Raw genomic sequence first — 19,475 nt, 5'->3', positions numbered from 1 at the left:
GAAGTATGGAATCCAGCCTCCCCCCCCCCCCCCGATATAGAAGAGAGCGCAAGCAGACACCCGGGGTGCGCTGCGCTAGGACACAGGACCCCCGACATCCCTTGCTGAAGGAGAGAGCTTAAGAACGCAGGCAGTACTCACTAGCTGCTCTGCATTAGCTCCACCAGGCCAGAGGAGGGGAGAACCGAGCAATCGATCTGCTCCAGTGAAGACAGGAAGAAGAGGGAATCGAGCAGTGTGCTGAGTCCTGCTGGATGGCTAAGTAGCACTGCCCCATTAACCCCTTTAGTGCCCTGTCCCCCTGCCCTGCCAACTCCTTCCCTGATCCCCTGCTTGGCATCAACCCTGTCCTGTTACCCCTTCACTGCTGAGTAACCCTGTCCTGTCACCCCTTCACTGCTGAGTAACCCTGTCCTGTCCCTGCAGAGCAGTAACCTCTGCATAAAATCAGTTAACCCCTTCAACCCTGTCCTGGCCCTGCAGAGCATCAGTGCTCTGTTCTCTGCAGAGCATGCCCCTGTCCTGCAAACGACTCTTTCAGTGCTCTGCTCCCCAGTCCCTGCAGAGCATTAACCCTTAATAACCCCTGCCCTACCAGGCAATGCTCTGTCCCCCTGCTCTGCAAGACTCTGCAGAGCATTAACCTCTTAGATAACCCTTTACTCCCTGCCCTTTCCCAGAACCCTGTGTTCCTTGGCCTGCAGGTATTAACCCCTGCAGAGCCACCATTGTGTTTTACCCCTTGTTCCGTAGGGATAGTGAGTAGACAGACGGGTGGGTTATGGTTAACCGATAATTGAATGTATGGAAGTGTATTATTGCAATGTATAGATAGTATGTGGGGTGGAATTTGGGATTGTGCTGTGTAGTGTAGTTAGGTTTGTATTGTGTTTATTGTAGTACCGTTTCTATACTGCGGTGTGTACTTCTATATGTATATATATTCATATCCATTGATCTATGAATATATATAGATATAGCATATTGTTTAGTAGTCGCCGCCGTAGTATAGTGATAGTAAGGCGCTTGCAGTTAGTTTAGTGATTAGTGTAAGGCAATCAGTAGCGATTTGTTGTTCATTAAGGCATAAATAGGCGGGGTCATCATAAGACGATTACGCCTATTTATGAATATTAATTATTGAGAGTTGCATAAATATCAATAATTAATATCCCCCTTAACATTGGCGAGCCAGGCCCACTGCTAGGAATTTGTTTTCTGTGTTTGTTTTTGGTGACAAAAATCGTTTATGCTGTGAACTAGTCAGGCGGGAGGGACGCGTTCAGTGGATTCTGAGCGTCCATTGCCTGATAGTTCGTACAGGTATAGCGTTTTGTTCAATCAGAACCAAACACAGAGCAATCTCTACAGCAGAGAATTTAAATCTTTCTGATTTGTGTATTAACGATTTTCTGATTGCCTTGCACGCCCACTGAACACTGGAGAGAAGTCGTCGCATACGTGACTGAAGAGAGGACCATTGCCGTTGGAGCTGAATGGAGAAGTCCGACTGAGCGGGAGAAGACGTCCCTGATACTACAGGACCTCCTCCACGCAGCACACAAGGGACAACAAAGGACAGCACCAAGGAAGATGACCTCTCATCAAAACGTGAGTATGGACTTCTCCACACTACGCCAGCTAGCTAAACACAGCACATTTAACCCCATCCTCCCCACCACTCACAAGTCAGCAGAAATGCTGTGGTCCGATTTGTTAACACAGGCTTGTAGTTACGACAAGCTTTGTGTTAACAAACGGACGGTGTTGAACAAAGCCACCAAACGGCTTCGGATGCTAGCCAAACTTGTGCAAACATTTGAGGTTAGCATCTGCAAGCCAAAGGAAGTTGCGCTGGTGTCTCGGTCAACGGAGACAATTCCTCCGAACATTCACTGCCAATGCTGTTCCAGTAGTTCGGACCAGGTTTCGGCATTGCGGGCACAGCTGGCAGAGAATGTGCAGTCTACTGTTGACCAAGATGCGCAGGTGGCTAGAATAGAGTCACAGTTGGTAGAGCTGCAGAGGCAGAAGGAGGAAATTGAGGCTAAGTTGACTCAGTCTTATACTGAGGTCAAGGCCTTCAAGGAGCGAGCTGCCTCTACTGACGTGACGGTAGCCAAATTGAAGGCTGAGGTTGCTGTAAGGTCCCAGCTAATGTCTGGCATGCAACAGGTTATCACCAATTTGGTGCCGGCCCTTTCTTTTTCTGTAAAGTCAGGGTCGAAATCTCCCAAAAGTTTGCCCTGTGCCGGGCAAAAAGGGGGGAGAGTAGTCCGGTCAAATCATCAGACTAAGCCGGTCCAGACTAACAGAGATTTTTCCCTGACTTTGGGAAAAAGAACTGTTGTGAAGAGTGCGTCCCTGAGGATGGAACAATTCAGGAGAAGGGAGCACGGCTGCAGTGTAGATGGACCTGGGCCATGCAGCGCAAACATCAGATGTTTTGCATGTGGTGGCCTAGGTCACATATCGAGACACTGCAAAACAGATAGGAACATAACACACAGGACAGGAAACCAAGTCACGTGTTTCAGGTGTGGGAACAAAGGACACATTGCAAGGAATTGCCCTTGTGCAAGAAATTGCAATGTGTCCAACAGTATCAGCCAGGTAACAAATTGTGCAGTGGGGTCTAGTCAGCATGGCCATAAAGGAGGTACCTCTCAGCAGCATCACCAGCTGTTGAGGGGTCAGAATGGCCAAGCTAGGCTAGGCAACATTTGACACCCCTGTACTATTTGTTACACCGTTTGTTCCCAGTGTATGTCCATGTTGTGTGTTTTTGTTATCTGTTTGTAAGTTTTTCTTGCTGTTGATGGTGGTAGTCCTTGTCTACGGATGTGTTCTACCATGCTGATTTATGTAGTTTGTTGTAAGTCCCGTCTGCTGTTTTTGTTTCATTCTGTGTCCCCTTAGAGTGGAACAGTGTTATACTGTGGATCGAGAACGTAAAGGTTCGCGAGCAGATAATTTCACACGGGAAATCCTGCACAAAGGATGATGTGATTTTATTCTGGGCAGCCAGGGTCTCAGATCGATACAGATAACACTGTTGTGCTCAAGGTTTTCGGTAGGGCTGTGTTGCGCTGGGGACTGGGGCGGACAGACAACATTTGTGTAATGTTGTGCTGCGCACTTAAATTCTAGTCCGGTCAGGTAGCACAGCTCTGATAGGGATTGGACGCAGAGTGTTTGGCAGCAGAGTGTGGACTGTGTTCTTGTGTTGTGGGGTCCTGGGGAGCCGGGGCATGCCTATGCCATTGGTTCTGCGGGCCTCCACAAGATGGGATCACAGGGGGAAATCAGCCTGGATACACATGAGTGGACGGGGATACGGTGCCATCAATAACAAGATGGTACTTTGTCCACAGAACTCCAGTTATCCTAACCTAGTAGGGTGGCCATCCTTATCTGTTGTTGCAGAGGGTTGTGTAACAGAGGACGCGATCCTCTGAAGGTAGGGTGTTCAGACACCAGTGTTAGGATGACGAGGGGTCCTGTGAGATAAAGGGCAGCCCAATACCTTTCTCTACCCATGGGTCAAAGGTATTGGTGCTGGAATTTTTGACATTTAATTGCACCGTGAGGGGAGAGATCCCCCCCCCAGGAGTGCCTGGTATTTTCTTCTGCCATAGGTGTGTTTATTTGGAGCAGAGGAAAAACCCAGATGACGCCACAGAGACCAGCTATCCCCCCTGACACTCTTGTGAGGCTCCAGAGGATCCCACTGGATTTTGGCAATCAAGCGACCTCTGCCTAGAGGTGTTCTAGAGATGGAAGACTGTGCCACAATCCAGCGGGAGCATTCAGGCTCTGGAGGAAGACTTTGAGACGTTCGGGTGGAAGAGCTTATTATCACTGGTTTCACCCAGTGAAACTTCTTCTGGTTCTGGTCATCGACATCTACATATCGGAGGGTCAAGGGACTTATTGACCAAATACACCAGAACCAGACAGAACTTTACCGAACTAACCGGAGGAGGAGGCTCAGGACATAACTCAAACATTGTCCTGTAGCCAAAAATTTTATGGACACACTTTGTTTCCTATGAGGGTTCAGGACTTAAAACTTGTGCTATCCTGAAACTCCATAGCCCTATGTACATATTTTGATTTTGTTTGTTGTTGATTGTGTACCCATGGACACTCTAGGTACAAATGTGTGACAGCCTATACTCAGGGAAACTCGCCCAACACACTGCGGTGAGTTATAACTTGGCTGTACACATTTGCATCCTATAGTCGTTTCCCATTGACACAGGAGTCTGTGACCTACCTGTGTCTTTGGAGGTGTAGAAAGATAGGCCAGGGTGCATGAGTCTCTATGGGTACACACATTTAATGGAATTTGGTGGTATTGGGAGGGATGTGACCTGTGTTTGTGTGAATGGGGAAGAGTAGATTCCCTAGGGACAGGCCCCCTCCTTTACCAAGTTCATTTGCCAATTTAACCCCAAGAACTGTGACGTTTGTAAGGGTTGGACTGAATGTCAGTTAGTGCGGTGTTCTTTCCCGCAGTTAGAATTCAGGTACCATGACATCACTTCTTACCAGAAATTCTGACCTGCCTTGTAAAGACCTACGTATCCGTCCATGGGAGAACCTCCTCAACAACTGATTCTTCAATCAAGATGGAAGAAGCAGTGTCGGAAGAAAAGTCGTGCCGTTACTAACAGGAAGCCATTCCACGGTTGACCGTACCACCTGGAGATCGTGAGGGTGGAGCTATCCCAGAGTCTGACTAAAGAAAGACTAAGATGGAGACGGCGGCAGGTACCTAAAGATCGACACTGACAGCGGGAACGAAAGGAGGACAGTCCACTGTTGCTACGTGGATCGACCTATAGACTGTGAGGGTGAAGCCATTCCAGAGTCATTGTGAGAGGCTGATACCTGAAGATTGACACTGACAGACCACATACCAAGAGAGTTCCAGAGAAGAAGACGGTGTATTCTGTGGATGGAGATGCCTGGTTACGTTGAAGGGCAGGTCGGAGGTGTTAGTGCGCGATGGGTGATGACTAGGTACCTAAGGGTCATATTACTTCAGTCCTTCCTGAACTGTTACCAAGAGGGGGGTTGAGGGGGCAAATATATCCCAACACTTCCCCAAAGTTTATTGTCGTATTTCGACAACAGGGGGATTGTTGAGGGGAGTGTTGGATTTAAATATATATGTATATATGCCCTTACATATATGCATATATATATTGGCCCTTTTGCATGGGCCCGTCCAGGTAGTAGGTGTATACATAGAGATGTATGTATGCCCCTTTGTCAGCATACATCTCTGTGTATATAATATATGTATGGGTGGGCTTATTGCTGCCCATTGAGACCCCCTGTGTTATATATATATATATATATATATATATATATGTATGTATATATATATACTTATAGATGTGCCCCAAGCATCTATAGGTGGATATATATACAGTTAACTGTCCCCAGAAGCTCCCATGGAGACCCCCCCTCTGGAATGTGCCTGCTGGGTGGGGAGAGACCGACAACTGGACAATTATGTCCATTTTCGGCCTCTTCAAAGGACAGATGATCAATAAAGATCCTCTGCCCTTTGTCCCTTATGCCTAACAGGGACATGGGAACAGAGTTCCCATGCCCCTGTGTGCCGCTCACCTCCGGCGCTGTAATTACAGCGCCGGAGATGTGCGATATCTCCACAGGCGGGAGGATCAAAGGATCCCCCTGCCTGGGAGCGCGGGCTGGCGCAGGGCGGTAAAACAGGCGCGAGTGCTGCAGGGTTTAAAGACCCAGCAGCACTGCGCTCGGGCAGATCGGGACCCCCCCTGAAGGTGAGCGCATCCGGCGCTGAAGTATGGAATCCAGCCTCCCCCCCCCGATATAGAAGAGAGCGCAAGCAGACACCCGGGGTGCGCTGCGCTAGGACACAGGACCCCCGACATCCCTTGCTGAAGGAGAGAGCTTCCGGCATTGACAGGACACAGAAGAACGCAGGCAGTACTCACTAGCTGCTCTGCATTAGCTCCACCAGGCCAGAGGAGGGGAGAACCGAGCAATCGATCTGCTCCAGTGAAGACAGGAAGAAGAGGGAATCGAGCAGTGTGCTGAGTCCTGCTGGATGGCTAAGTAGCACTGCCCCATTAACCCCTTTAGTGCCCTGTCCCCCTGCCCTGCCAACTCCTTCCCTGATCCCCTGCTTGGCATCAACCCTGTCCTGTTACCCCTTCACTGCTGAGTAACCCTGTCCTGTCACCCCTTCACTGCTGAGTAACCCTGTCCTGTCCCTGCAGAGCAGTAACCTCTGCATAAAATCAGTTAACCCCTTCAACCCTGTCCTGGCCCTGCAGAGCATCAGTGCTCTGTTCTCTGCAGAGCATGCCCCTGTCCTGCAAACGACCCTTTCAGTGCTCTGCTCCCCAGTCCCTGCAGAGCATTAACCCTTAATAACCCCTGCCCTACCAGGCAATGCTCTGTCCCCCTGCTCTGCAAGACTCTGCAGAGCATTAACCTCTTAGATAACCCTTTACTCCCTGCCCTTTCCCAGAACCCTGTGTTCCTTGGCCTGCAGGTATTAACCCCTGCAGAGCCACCATTGTGTTTTACCCCTTGTTCCGTAGGGATAGTGAGTAGACAGACGGGTGGGTTATGGTTAACCGATAATTGAATGTATGGAAGTGTATTATTGCAATGTATAGATAGTATGTGGGGTGGAATTTGGGATTGTGCTGTGTAGTGTAGTTAGGTTTGTATTGTGTTTATTGTAGTACCGTTTCTATACTGCGGTGTGTACTTCTATATGTATATATATTCATATCCATTGATCTATGAATATATATAGATATAGCATATTGTTTAGTAGTCGCCGCCGTAGTATAGTGATAGTAAGGCGCTTGCAGTTAGTTTAGTGATTAGTGTAAGGCAATCAGTAGCGATTTGTTGTTCATTAAGGCATAAATAGGCGGGGTCATCATAAGACGATTACGCCTATTTATGAATATTAATTATTGAGAGTTGCATAAATATCAATAATTAATATCCCCCTTAACACTCCCACAGTGATCATGTGATAGGAACAAATAATTGGTTGTGGTATAGCACCTGTTTAAAAGGAAGAGGTTTATTTCATTTATTGTATGTCATGATGAAGCACGGTATACAAGTGTCCGAAACGCGTAGACTGTACATGAGAATGGACTGTACATGCAAATGATGTCTGGATTTTACCACAAGTAAATAAAGTTCATCTTTTTATGGGAAGCTGGATTTCACTGCTCTTTTTCTCAAATTGGTGCATGGCCGTGTCCAGGCCTTTTCCGTGCCTCCCCAAGAACAACACAGGTGAGAGCATTTTCCTTGTGGTGACATTACAGAACATTGGCTGCCAGATTTCCCTAGATGATGGCTAATTTTTTCAGGTCACAGTGTGTGTGGACACTTTATGATCTGTTTAATATCAGGAATTTCATAAATCATTTAAACAGATCATTGTAATATGTAATACCTCAAAACAGCCTAAAACTTTAGATGTACTCAGATTACTCTAAATTTTACTCAATGGAACCTGTGTGGTTGTGAATAAAAGAAGAACTGTATGTTATAATATCAAGAAAACTTTAAAAACAGCCATAAAAGTAAGTCATCCTATGTTTACTGATTAGTCGAACAGGCTTTAATTACCTTATCGGTAAAGATGGATCCCCTGCATCCCACCAGTCTTTTGGAGGACTTATGTACATGCACCAAAGTTCCCAGCTGTATCCATGTGCTGAATTTTCATATCTCTGAACTTCAAATGTATCTTGCTTAATATTGTCAATTGAAGGCAAAATTACTCTTTTTCTGTTTTCTTGTATTCGAGATAAAACTGGTTCAGCCCTATAAAAAAAAATAGTGATCAATGCTATTTACATAAAATTTTACATAGAAGCCATTGCAAGTCATATCAGAAACAAAAATAAGGTAAAGGATGCAACTTAGGATAATAAAGCTAAAGGAGACAGATGGCCCTTTCTTCAAAAGATTTATAAGCCGGGTAGACAGTTATTGTGTAACTCAAACAACTGTTTGGATTTCAGCTGTGTTCATCATATCAACCACGAACACTCCATTTCCTCTTCATGTTTTAACCCCTTCTACCGCAGGCCATTTTTTGCCCTTCTGCCCAGGCCATTTTTTGCAAATCTGACATGTGTCACTTTATGTGGTAATAGCTTTGGAACACTTTAATTTATCCAAGCCATTCTGAGATTTTCTCGTGACACATTGTACTTTATGATAGTCATAAATTTAAGTCAATATATTTCAACTTTATTTATGAAAAAATCCCAAATTTACCAAAAACTTAGAAAAATTAGCAATTTTCAAAATTTTTATTTCTCTGCTTTTAAAGCAGAAAATGATACCTCATAAAATATTTATTACTTAACATTTACCATATTTTTTAGGGCGTTAGAAGGCTTAGAATTTTAAAAAAACAAATCTTCAAATTTTTAAGAAAATTTCCAAAACCCACTTTTTAAAGACCAGTTCAGGTCTGAAGTCACTTTGTGGGGCTTATATAGTGAACCCCCCCTTAAATTACCCCATTGTTGAAACCCAAAAACTGATTCTACAAACCTTGTTAACCCTTTAGGTGTTCCACAAGAATGAAAAGAAAATGGAGATCAAATTTCTAAATTTCACTTTTTGGGCAAATTTTCCATTTTAAACAATTTCTTTAACATATCAAGGGTTAACATTCAAACAAAACTCAGTATTGATTACCCTGATTCCGCGGTTTACAGAAACACCCCACATGTCGTCGTAAACTAATGTAAGGGCACATGGCAGGGTGCAGAAGAAAAGGAGCGCCATATGGTTTTTGGAAGGCAAATTTTGCAGGACTGGTTTTTAGATGCCATGTCCCATTTGAAGCCCCCCTAATGCACCCTTACAGTAGAAACGCCCAAAAAGTGACCCTATTTTGGAATCTAGGGGATAAGGTGCCAGTTTTCTTGGTACTATTCTTGGGGTACATATAATTTTTAATTGCTCTATATTACGTTTTTTGGGAGGCAAGGTAAAAAAAAAAGTGCTATTTTGGCACGGATGCAATGGTATCAAATATGTCTACTTTGTTTGTTTCAGGTTTACATAATAAAGCATTTTAGAAAAAAATGTTTTTGTGTCTCCATTTTCTGAACGCCTTATATATATATATTTTTTTACCGATTGTCTTAGGTAGGATCTCATTTTCTGAAGGATGAGGTGACGGTTTGATTGGTACTATTTTGGGTACGCCATTTTGTTCGCTTGGTGTTGCAATTTTTGTGATGTAAGGTGAAGTGTGGATCATGTGATATATTTATAGAGCCGGTCATTATGGACGCGGCAATACCAAATATGTGAGTTTTTTCTATATTTTTCTATTTTTTATTATAAAATCTAGGGAAAGGGGCTTTTTTTCTTTTCTGACTTTTTTAACTTTTACTTATTATTAAAAACACTTTTTAAACTTTTTTTTAAACTTTATTTCTGTCCCACTTTGCGACTTCAATTTTTGGGGGTATGATTCCCTCTGCAATGCAATACAATACATCTGTACTGTAATGCATTGCCTGTTAGTGTATTATACAGAGTAATACACTAACAGGTTGCCTAGGAGACGAGTCTGGATCTCCTGGGCACCGTTAGAAAGCAGGTCCTGATGCCATGCAAGGCATTGGGCAGCCTCTGCATGACATCGAGCTGCTTTGTCACCTATCTGGTCCCCGCCACAGCAGCGCAGGGACCCTATGGGCTCCCTAACCAGCAGTAAACTCCTTCTATCGAAGGAGTTAATCCGCCGCTGTAAAAGCAGGGTTATCAGGGACTGCCAGACCCCTGAAGTAATCGGGCATGCACCGCTCCGGTGCCCACTCGATTACCATGACGTACTATTATGACTTCCATGTAATAGTACGTCATGTGTCAGGAAGGAGTTAAATGTGGAACTTGTGAATTGCAATATATTTTATTAAAGATCACTTTACCTCAGGTAATAGTGAAATAACAGAATTGGATATGAAGAATGTGAACTCTATTTTATCTTATTTAAACTAAAGACTGCGTTAATTATTGTAGTGTCAAAGTTCACAATTTTCATTCCATTGTTCTCAGATTTATACCTAAAGATTATGCCTTGTTTTGCCTTTTACATGAACAAGGATTAAATATCTCCAAATATTGGAATTCTTTTACTACCTTTTTAGACCTTCACTTAAAAAACGTGCAAAAATGCATTAAAAACAACACGTGAACTTACCCTGAGATTGTAAAAAGGTTATAAAACATTACAATTCATGGTCAGTGCCTACAATGGGATGCACAGGTTACTAGTTTCTAAGTGATTAATACTTTTGGATCGAAATACAGTGGTCCCTCAAGATACAATATTAATTAGTTACTGGTTGTAACTTGAGTAATTGGTGCCAAAGCCCCAGAATGTCATCCAAGATAACAAAAAAATAATATAATATTTTAGAAAAATAAGCGGATAACTAAGACAGATAAATGAAGTCCTTACATATAACAGTCAGGAATAGCTGCTAACTGGCAACTAATACAGATATTTTACCAGAGAAGTGATTTGAATGGTTAGATCTGAGTCTGATGCATTGTATGTTGAGGCTAGTTTCAAATTACGATGGGTCAGAAAACACCATTGTATGTTGAAAATATTGTATCCTGAGGCCACTGTATCTTGATTAGTGATGAGCGGTAGGGGCTATATTCGAATTTGCTAAATTTCATGAATATTTGGGCAAATATTCGTCATACAGTCCTGATCAAAAGTTTAAGACCACTTGAAAAATGGCAAAAAATTATATTTAGCATGGCTGGATCTTAACAAGGTTCCAAGTTGAGCTTCAACATGCAACAATAAGAAATGGGAGTAAGACAAAACATTTGAGCATTCAATTTAATGAAAACAACGAATAAACTGAAACAGGCTGTTTTTCAGCTGATCAAAAGTTTAGGACCACACCTCCAAAAAAAAAAAAAAAAGAAATCCAACTTCCAAACATGAACTCAGTAATGAGTAGCTCCGCCGTTATTGTTTATCACTTACAAAATTTGTTTCGGCATGCGTGATGCAAGCGTTTCCATGAGGTGAGTGGGAACATTTCTCCAAGTGGTGAAGATGGCCGCACGAAGGCCATCTACTGTCTGGAACTGTTGTCCCTTTTTGTAAAGTTCCCTTGCCATCCATCCCCAAAGGTTCTCAATTGGATTTAGATCAGGGGAACACGCAGGATGGGCCAAAAGAGTAATGTTATTCTCCTGGAAGAAGTCCCTTGTCCTGCGGGCATTGTGTACTGTAGCGTTGTCCTGTTGAAAAACCCAGTCATTACCACACAGACGAGGGCCCTCAGTCATGAGGAATGCTCTCTGCAACATCTGGACATAGCCAGCGGCTGTTTGACGCCCCTGCACATCCTGAAGCTCAATTGTTCCACTGAAGGAAAAAGCACCCCAGACCATTATGGTGCCCCCTCCACTGTGGTGCGTAGAGAACATCTCAGGTGGGATCTGCTTGTCATGCCAGTAACGTTGGAAACCATCAGGACCATCAAGGTAAAAAAAAATCTCATCAGAGAATAAAACTTTCTTCCACCTTTGAATGTCCCATGTTTGGTGCTCTCTTGCAAAGTCCAAATGAGCAGTTCTGTGGCGTTCAAGGAGACGAGTTCTTTGAAGACATTTTTTGTTTTTGAAGCCCTTCAGTCTCAGATGCCGTCTGATGGTTATGGGGCTGCAGTTATCACCAGTAAGGGCCTTAATTTGGGTCGAGGATCGTCCAGTGTCTTGACGGACAGCCAATTGGCTCCTCCGGCTCAGTGCTGATGAAATTTTTTGGGGTCTTCCACTTGACTTTTTTGTTCAATAACCCTCAGGATCATTTAAGAAATTCCAAATGACTGTCTTACTGCGTCCCACCTCAGCAGCGATGGCGCGCTGTGAGAGACCCTGCTTTTGCAGTTCAACATCCTGACCATGTTCTAAAAGAGAGAGTTTTTTTGCCTTTGCCATCACAACGTGTGACTACCTGACTGAAAATGACAATAAATTCACATTTTTGCACAGATTTGGCCTTTTAAATGCATATTCACAATCGCACTAATCGGCACTAGTGATGTGAATATTTTGGCGCAATATGTGAAACTTCACATTTTAGCAGGTCTGCATGTATGTATGTATGGACAGCAGAACCTATCAGCTACACTATATCAGGATATAACCTACACTGACTATCTCCCACTAACTATCTGTATTATATATATAAGCTATCTAACCATCTATCTTATGTAGTGTGGGAAGCACAGAGCACAGCAATGATACTGCTGTCTCTCTCTGAACTTTAAAAAACTGTTAAAATGGCTGCTGGGGAGGTTCTTATATAGTAAGGGGTAGGCAACGTTCCTCTTGGTTGCTAGGGATGTTGCTAAGCTCAGACAAAGATATTGCAGCCTTCTCATTGGCCCACAAGCAAGAAGGGAAGTTACTGATGAAAAAAAAAATAATCTAGAATATTCTAAATTACGAATATATATCACTATATTCTAAATATTTTCGAATTCTTGAAGTGCCAATATTCACGATAAATATTTGAGATTCGAATATTCACGCCCAACACTAATCTTGAGGGAGCACTGTAGCTGTATATAGACAGATTGGAAGCACCAACATAATTTTTTTTATTTTTTTTATTGCTTCAAATTAACAATAACCTTACTATATATGCAATTGTTTACAGTAATTTGTGAAGTTATATTCATTGAAAAAGTTGGCATTCACATTGACTGAGATACATTTCCATCTGGAAAACTGATAACACCGGAAAGGGCTTTTTTCAATTTCCCATTAGGAAAATCACATGAAAATTAGTAGACTAATCCATCTGGAACATTTACGAAAAAGACAAATCATGTTCACACAGCACAGTAACTAACAAAATGTTCACACTATAACATATGTTATTATAGAATTTACTTCTCATTAATGAAATCTATTCAAAATTTACTTGTGATGTTGTGATCACTACTGATCATGGCTATTTCTATCAATGTAAAATGTTGAATGTCAGTTACAATTCGTCTTCAGATTGGTGATCATGTGTGCAAAACCTCTGTGCTCTTGTCATCTGAGATTCCTATGCTACTAGTGCTATGCTTTCACTGCACAGGTAAGTAAGGGATTCAAATTTTATTATGATTGTCAATGTATTTCTGCTATTATGTAACACTGTGAGCGTGTGCTATTATCCTATGAGTTTGTCATTCCACTAAAAAGAATAACCATGGTAACTGTTTTGTCATTATAACCTCTGCTTAGTACATGATAATCTCAAATTGCTAAAAATAACTGAATTGCAAGCATTAAGGGAGGCAAAGTTACAGGGAGTCAAATTTCCCACCCCTAAGGTATATATAAAAAGAAAATACAACTACAGTAAACAGGCAAAAAAGAGTAATGCGACTCCTACTAGTAAAGAGCTGCTGCTACCCATCACAATACTGTCTGCTTTAAATACCCTCCTTCCTTACTTTTCTTTTCTATTATGGAGCCAGTTGCATTATTATAGGTATTACAGGTATTTAATATTGATGACCTATCTTCAGAATAGGTCATAAATATCTGATCAGCGGGGGAGTCAAACAAACCGGCACCCCCGCCGATCAGCTAACCAAGAACAGCTCTGTCCAGCGCATAGCGGCTGTGATTGGTATCATACCTCAGGCCCCTTAATTTGAATGGGACTGAGCTGCACCTAAGCCATGTGAGCCATGAATAGGTTGTCACAGGTCTAGGAACAGGCCACAGTGCTCTGGTGATTGATTGTCTTCAAACAGCTGATCGCCAAGGGTGCTCAAAGTTAGACCCCCACTGATCTGATTTTGATGACCTATCCTAAGGATAGACCATGAAAATGAAACTTTAAGTACTGCAGGCCTACAAATTCATAGTCAAGTCTGTAACCAGCTGTTCATTATATATGTACCGTGCTTTATCTGACAGTACACAGAAAAATACGTTCATCACTGTGTAAACTCACAGCTGTAAAATGTGTAAATGGAGCCTTGGAGACTGGGTTTCGTCCAACCCTGGGGTGCTGATAGCCTTGTTAATTTGGCTTTGTTACAAGTTTAGTGAATTGTGCAGTTACGGTCTGTAGGCACTATATGGCATTATGCGGAACTGTTATATTTAGCCCATAGGGTGTCTTTATCATAGCGTGGTACTATTTTCAGGTAGTTGGATGAAATAATAGTCTCCATTTGCACACCTCCATGATAACTGTAGGAAGTCATTTGCAAGGACCTATTTACAAGGGTCAGCAACTTGATGTTAAATAAAACCTGCCACATTGAACATAGTGTATGGGCTGCAGGCAGCATGTTATACAATTGGAGGAGCGGAACAGATGGATATATACAGAGGAATAGCTATAGGGCAGTGATGGCTAACCTTGGCACTCCAGCTGTGGTGAAACTACAACTCCCAGCATGCTCCATTTATTTCTATAGAGTTCTGAGAGCAGCCAAGCAAGCGCGGCATCTTGGGAGTTGTAGTTTTACCACAGCTGGAGTGCCAAGGTTAGCCATCACTGCTATAGGGGAAGCAGGGTAAGAGGCTGCTTTGGGGCGGAACTCAGAAAGGGCCCACCCAGGAGGAGAACTAAAAGATTTTAATGTCAGAGCCCTCTGAACAGTATTATAAAAGGACATTGTACTGAATCTTTTCACACATAACAATATACTGTATATTAATCTGTTCAGACCCTCCTGCTATAAAACGTGCAGCCTGAAGATTACTTCACATTTTAAGGGTGACAGGTTCACTTTTAGGCAAATCACACAACAATGCCATACATACTGATATTGTTTAACCACTTAAGGACCCTGCCATTTTTCACCTTAAGGACAAGGACAGTTTTCACAAATCTGACCAGTGTCACTTTATGTGGTAATAACTTTAAAATGCTTTTACTTATCCAGGCCATTGTGAGATTGTTTTCTCGTCACATATTGCACTTCATGGCAATGGTAAAATTGAGTCCAAAATTTTCATTTTTATTTATAAAAAAAATGCCAAATTAACTAAAAATTCAGAAAAATCTTGAAAAATTAGCAAATTTCAATTTCTTTACTTTTATAATAGATAGTAACACCTCTAAAAATATTTAATTTTGGGGATGTTAGAAGGCTCAGAAGTTTAGAAGCAAATCTTAAAATTTTTCTGAAAATTTCCAAAACCCATTTTTTAAGGACCAATTCATTTCGGAAGTCACTTTGTGAGGCTTACTTAATAGAAACCACCCAAAATGACCCCATTTTAGAAACGACACCCTCAAGGTATTCAAAACTGATTTTACAAACTTTGTTTACCCTTCAAGGGTTCCCCAAGAATTAATGGAAAATGGAGATGAAATTTCAGAATTTCACTTTTTTGGCAGATTTTCCATTTTAATAAAAAAAATTCCCGCTAACAAAGCAAGGGTTAACAGCCAAACAAAATGCAATATTTATTGCCCTGATTCTGTAGTTTACAGAACCAACCCATATGTGGTCATAAACTGCTGTACGGGCAAACGGCAGGGCGCAAAAGGAAAAGAGTGCCATATGGTTTTTGGAGGGCACATTTCACTGGGATGCCATGTCACATTTAAAGACCCCCTGAAGCACCCCTAAAATAGAAACTCCAAAAAAGTCACTCCATTTTGGATACTAAGGGATAAGGTGGCAGTTTTGTTTGTACTATTTTAGGGTACATATGATTTTTGGTTGCTCTATATTACACTTTTTGTGAGGCAAGGTAACGAAAAATAGCTGTTTTGGTACCGTTTTTATTTTTGTTATTTACAATGTTCATCTGACAGGTTAGATCATGTGGTATTTTTATAGAGCAGGTTGTTTCAGTTTTACACAATAACACATTTTTGAAAAAAAAAATTGTGTCTCCATTTTCTATAAGCTATAGTTTTTTTTAAAATATTTTGGGTGATTGTCTTATGTAGGGGCTGATTCTTTTTGCTATGAGATGACGGTTTGATTGGTACTATTTTAGGGTGCATATGACTTTTTGAGCGCTTGGTATTACGCTTTTTGTGATGTAAGGTGACCAAAAATTGCTTTTTTGACACACTTTTTATTTTTATTTTTTTACGGTGTTCACCTAAGGGGTTAGGTCATGTGATGTTTTTATACAGCAGGTTATTACGGAAGCGGCGATATGTAATAAGTATACTTTTTAACATTTATTTAAGTTTTACATAATAACAGCATTTTTGAAACAAAAAAAGTCATGTCTTAGTATCTCCAAAAGCCATAGTTTTTTTTTATTTTTGGGAGATTGTCTTAGGTTGGGTCTCATTTTTTGCAGGATGAGATGACGGTTTGATTGTTATGATTTTTGTGGTGCATATGACTTTTTGATTGCTTTTTGTGATTTAAGGTGACAAAAAATGTCTTTTTTTACACTGTTTTTATTTTACATTTTTTACGGTGTTCATCTGAAGGGTTAGTTCATGTGATATTTTTATAGAGCAGGTCATTACGGATGTGTCAATACCTAATATGTATACTTTTTCTTATTTATTTAAGTTTTATATAATAACAGCATTTTTAAAACAAAAAAAGAAATAATCATTTGCTGTCTCCATAGTCTGAGAGCAATATATATATATATATATATATATATATATAAAATTTGAGAGGGAGATTGTCTTAGGTAGGGGCTCATTTTTTTGCGGGATGAGGTGACGGTTAGATTGGTACTATTTTGAGGGATATATGCCTTTTTGATCGATTGATGTTGCACTTTTAGTGATGTAAGGTGACAAAAAAATTGTTTATTTAGCACAGTTTCTATTTTTTTCACGGTGTTCACCTGAGAGGTTAGGTCATGTGATATTTTTATAGAGCTGGTCGATATGGAAGTGGTGATACCTAATATGTCTATTTTTATTTTTTTCCCTATTTTTTACAATTTTTCTTTATTTTGGGAAAAAAATGCTTTATTTTTTATTTTTACTTGAAACTAAAAATGTCCCCGCTCTGGGACTTTAACTTTTGAGGGTCTGATCCCCTTTACAATGCATTACAATACTTCTGTATTGTGATGCTTTGGCTGTAAGTGTATTACTCAATGTAATTCACTTGCAGCCTGCTTGCCTGTGAGATCCAGGGGGCTGGATCTCACAGACACTCCCGGAAGGCAGCCACGATGCCTAAGGAAGGCATCAGGCTGACTTCCCTGCTATCGGGTCCCCGTCACAGCAGCAGGGGAGACCCGATGGCCACCCCGCACACGTCTGAAGCCGCACGTGCCGCGGTCAGTGCTGACTGCGGCACGTGCAGGGGTTAATGCGCCGGCATCAGTGATTTCACCGATGCCGGCGCATGCAGCAGGGGTCAGGCTATCAGTGACTGCCGGACTCCTGCTGCTGATTGGGCAGGCGCAGCTCCTGCACCCGCCCGATCACCATGACGTACATGTACTTCTCTGGTCCTTAAGTCACATTCAGAGATGATGTAATGTACGTCATGGGTCCTTAAGGGGTTAAACACCAATTCCCATCAGCATGAAGACATGCCACAATGTAATTTCGGGGATAATGGGAATCACTGCTTTGCCACATGTACTTAGCATGTACTGGACAACTTACCTGATCAAATGAGATGGGTATGACCTGCAATCTGTAAGCCTGCATGGTGTACTACAAATACAACTGTATGACTGCCACTCTATAAGGGTGCCTTCACATGTGACAGATTTTCTTGCAGAAAATTTTGGTGGCTGAAAATCAGTACCATTCATCTGATTTGTGTTGTTTTGATTTCTGCAGCCAAAAATAAAGCCATATTGGACTTTCTGTAAGTCCGATTCAGATCAATGGAATTTATTTTTAGCTGCAGAAATGTTATGCCACAAAATCTGCTGCATTTGAAGGCATGCTAAACGCTTATTCATATACCAGTTTAGTCCTGAACTGCCATGCCCTGATGAATGGTACTGTAGGTAGGTATGTGAGTGTCATACTGTATTTTACAGTTAGCGACCACAGACATAATATTGTGGCTTGTTTGCATGCTTCTAGGAACTGGTGTTTGAACCGGCCCTTGTATCAACATATTTACGCCCTCCAAAAAGTTAACTTGTTCCAGCTGGTAAATTATTATAATGGAAATCAATAAGTGGGAGCAATTTAATAACAGGTATAAATTAAATTGTCTGGTAAATCAACAGTCCAAGATGCAGCAAATCTATTAAACGGTGTGCACATTTTAATAAATTCAGTGCACGTTACTCCAGAACCATTGGTTTATAACTGATGTATGAAGCGCCAGTCATAATAAATCCCTTGCTCAAGTGTTTTTATCTTGATTTACATTGTTAATAATTAGGGATGAGCGGTCCCATGGATGTTTAGTTTTACTGGGTTCCCGAACCTGACCCGAACTCGAACCCAAACCCGAACCCAATTGAAGTCAATGGGGACCCAAACTTTGGTGCACTAAAATGGCTGTAAAATAGTAAGGGCTATAGGGCTGCAAAAGGTAGCAAAATGGGGGCAAGAGCAGGACTATTGCCCTGCGAACAAGTGTGGATAGAGAAATTACTTAAAATAACATAGAATATGTAAAAAAAAAAATATATATATATATATATATATATATATAATCTTGAACAAGGAGGCAGAGGTCAAAGTGGAGTAGGGTGTTGAGGAGGCGGTAGACGTGGCAGTGTAGGTGGAAGCAGCGGTGAAGGAGAAGTAGATAGCCAAAACATTGGGAAATGGAAAAGAGAAAGTGTGCTGGAGTATAACTATGGCTGGGTGCGGCCGGTATACTTGTGTACTCAGCAGAAGGTACGGACAAGTCCTGTGGGATCCATGCCTGGTTCATTTTAATGAACGTGAGCTTGTACATTTTGGCTGTAAACAGACAGCTTCACTTGTCTGTGATCACCCTCCCTGTCGTGCTAAACACACATTCGGACAATACACTGGGCAGGCCATCACCTCCAAGGCGTAATGGGTGAGCTTGCCATGTGCCCAATTTGGAGACCATTAAGTTGAATGGGGCAGACCCATCAGTCAGTACGTGTAGAAGTGTGCACAAGTACTGTTCCACCATGTTTCTGAAATGCTGACTCCTGCTAAGACATTCCGTATCAGCTGGTGGTGCTGGTTGTTGTGGTGTGTTGACAAAGACTTTTCACATTTCGGCTATGCTAACCCTCCCTTCTGAGGTGTTGGCAGTGCCCCAGCTGCGGTTTGCGACTTCTTACTCCTCCTCTGCCTTCGCCTTGTGCTTCACCTGAGCCGTCAGATGGGAATGCAATCAGCAGCGCATCTACCAGCGTGTGTTTCTACTGGTGCATGAGTGGCCTGATCACTGTGGAATTGATTCCTCTTCCTCCTCCTCTTCCTCCTGTGCCATATCCTCTTCCATCATCGCCCAAAG

The 19,475-nt window shown here is 42.0% G+C and overlaps 1 protein-coding gene across 3 annotated transcripts in view; it reads right to left on the bottom strand.

The window, feature by feature from the left end:
- GALNT17 (polypeptide N-acetylgalactosaminyltransferase 17) overlaps positions 1-19,475 on the bottom strand; it is a 564,215-nt gene that overhangs the window by 260,666 nt on the left and 284,074 nt on the right. For all 3 annotated transcript variants that reach the window (XM_044286562.1, XM_044286561.1, XM_044286563.1), the window contains one exon: positions 7,666-7,863. In XM_044286562.1, coding sequence (XP_044142497.1) covers positions 7,666-7,863 — 198 coding nt within the window. The remainder of the gene's footprint in view (positions 1-7,665; positions 7,864-19,475) is intronic.

This window comes from Bufo gargarizans, chromosome 3 (assembly GCF_014858855.1).
Source record: "Bufo gargarizans isolate SCDJY-AF-19 chromosome 3, ASM1485885v1, whole genome shotgun sequence".
Taxonomy (NCBI): domain Eukaryota; kingdom Metazoa; phylum Chordata; class Amphibia; order Anura; family Bufonidae; genus Bufo; species Bufo gargarizans.
Note: the sequence above shows the minus strand (reverse complement) of the source record. Positions and strands in the feature narration are given on the sequence as shown.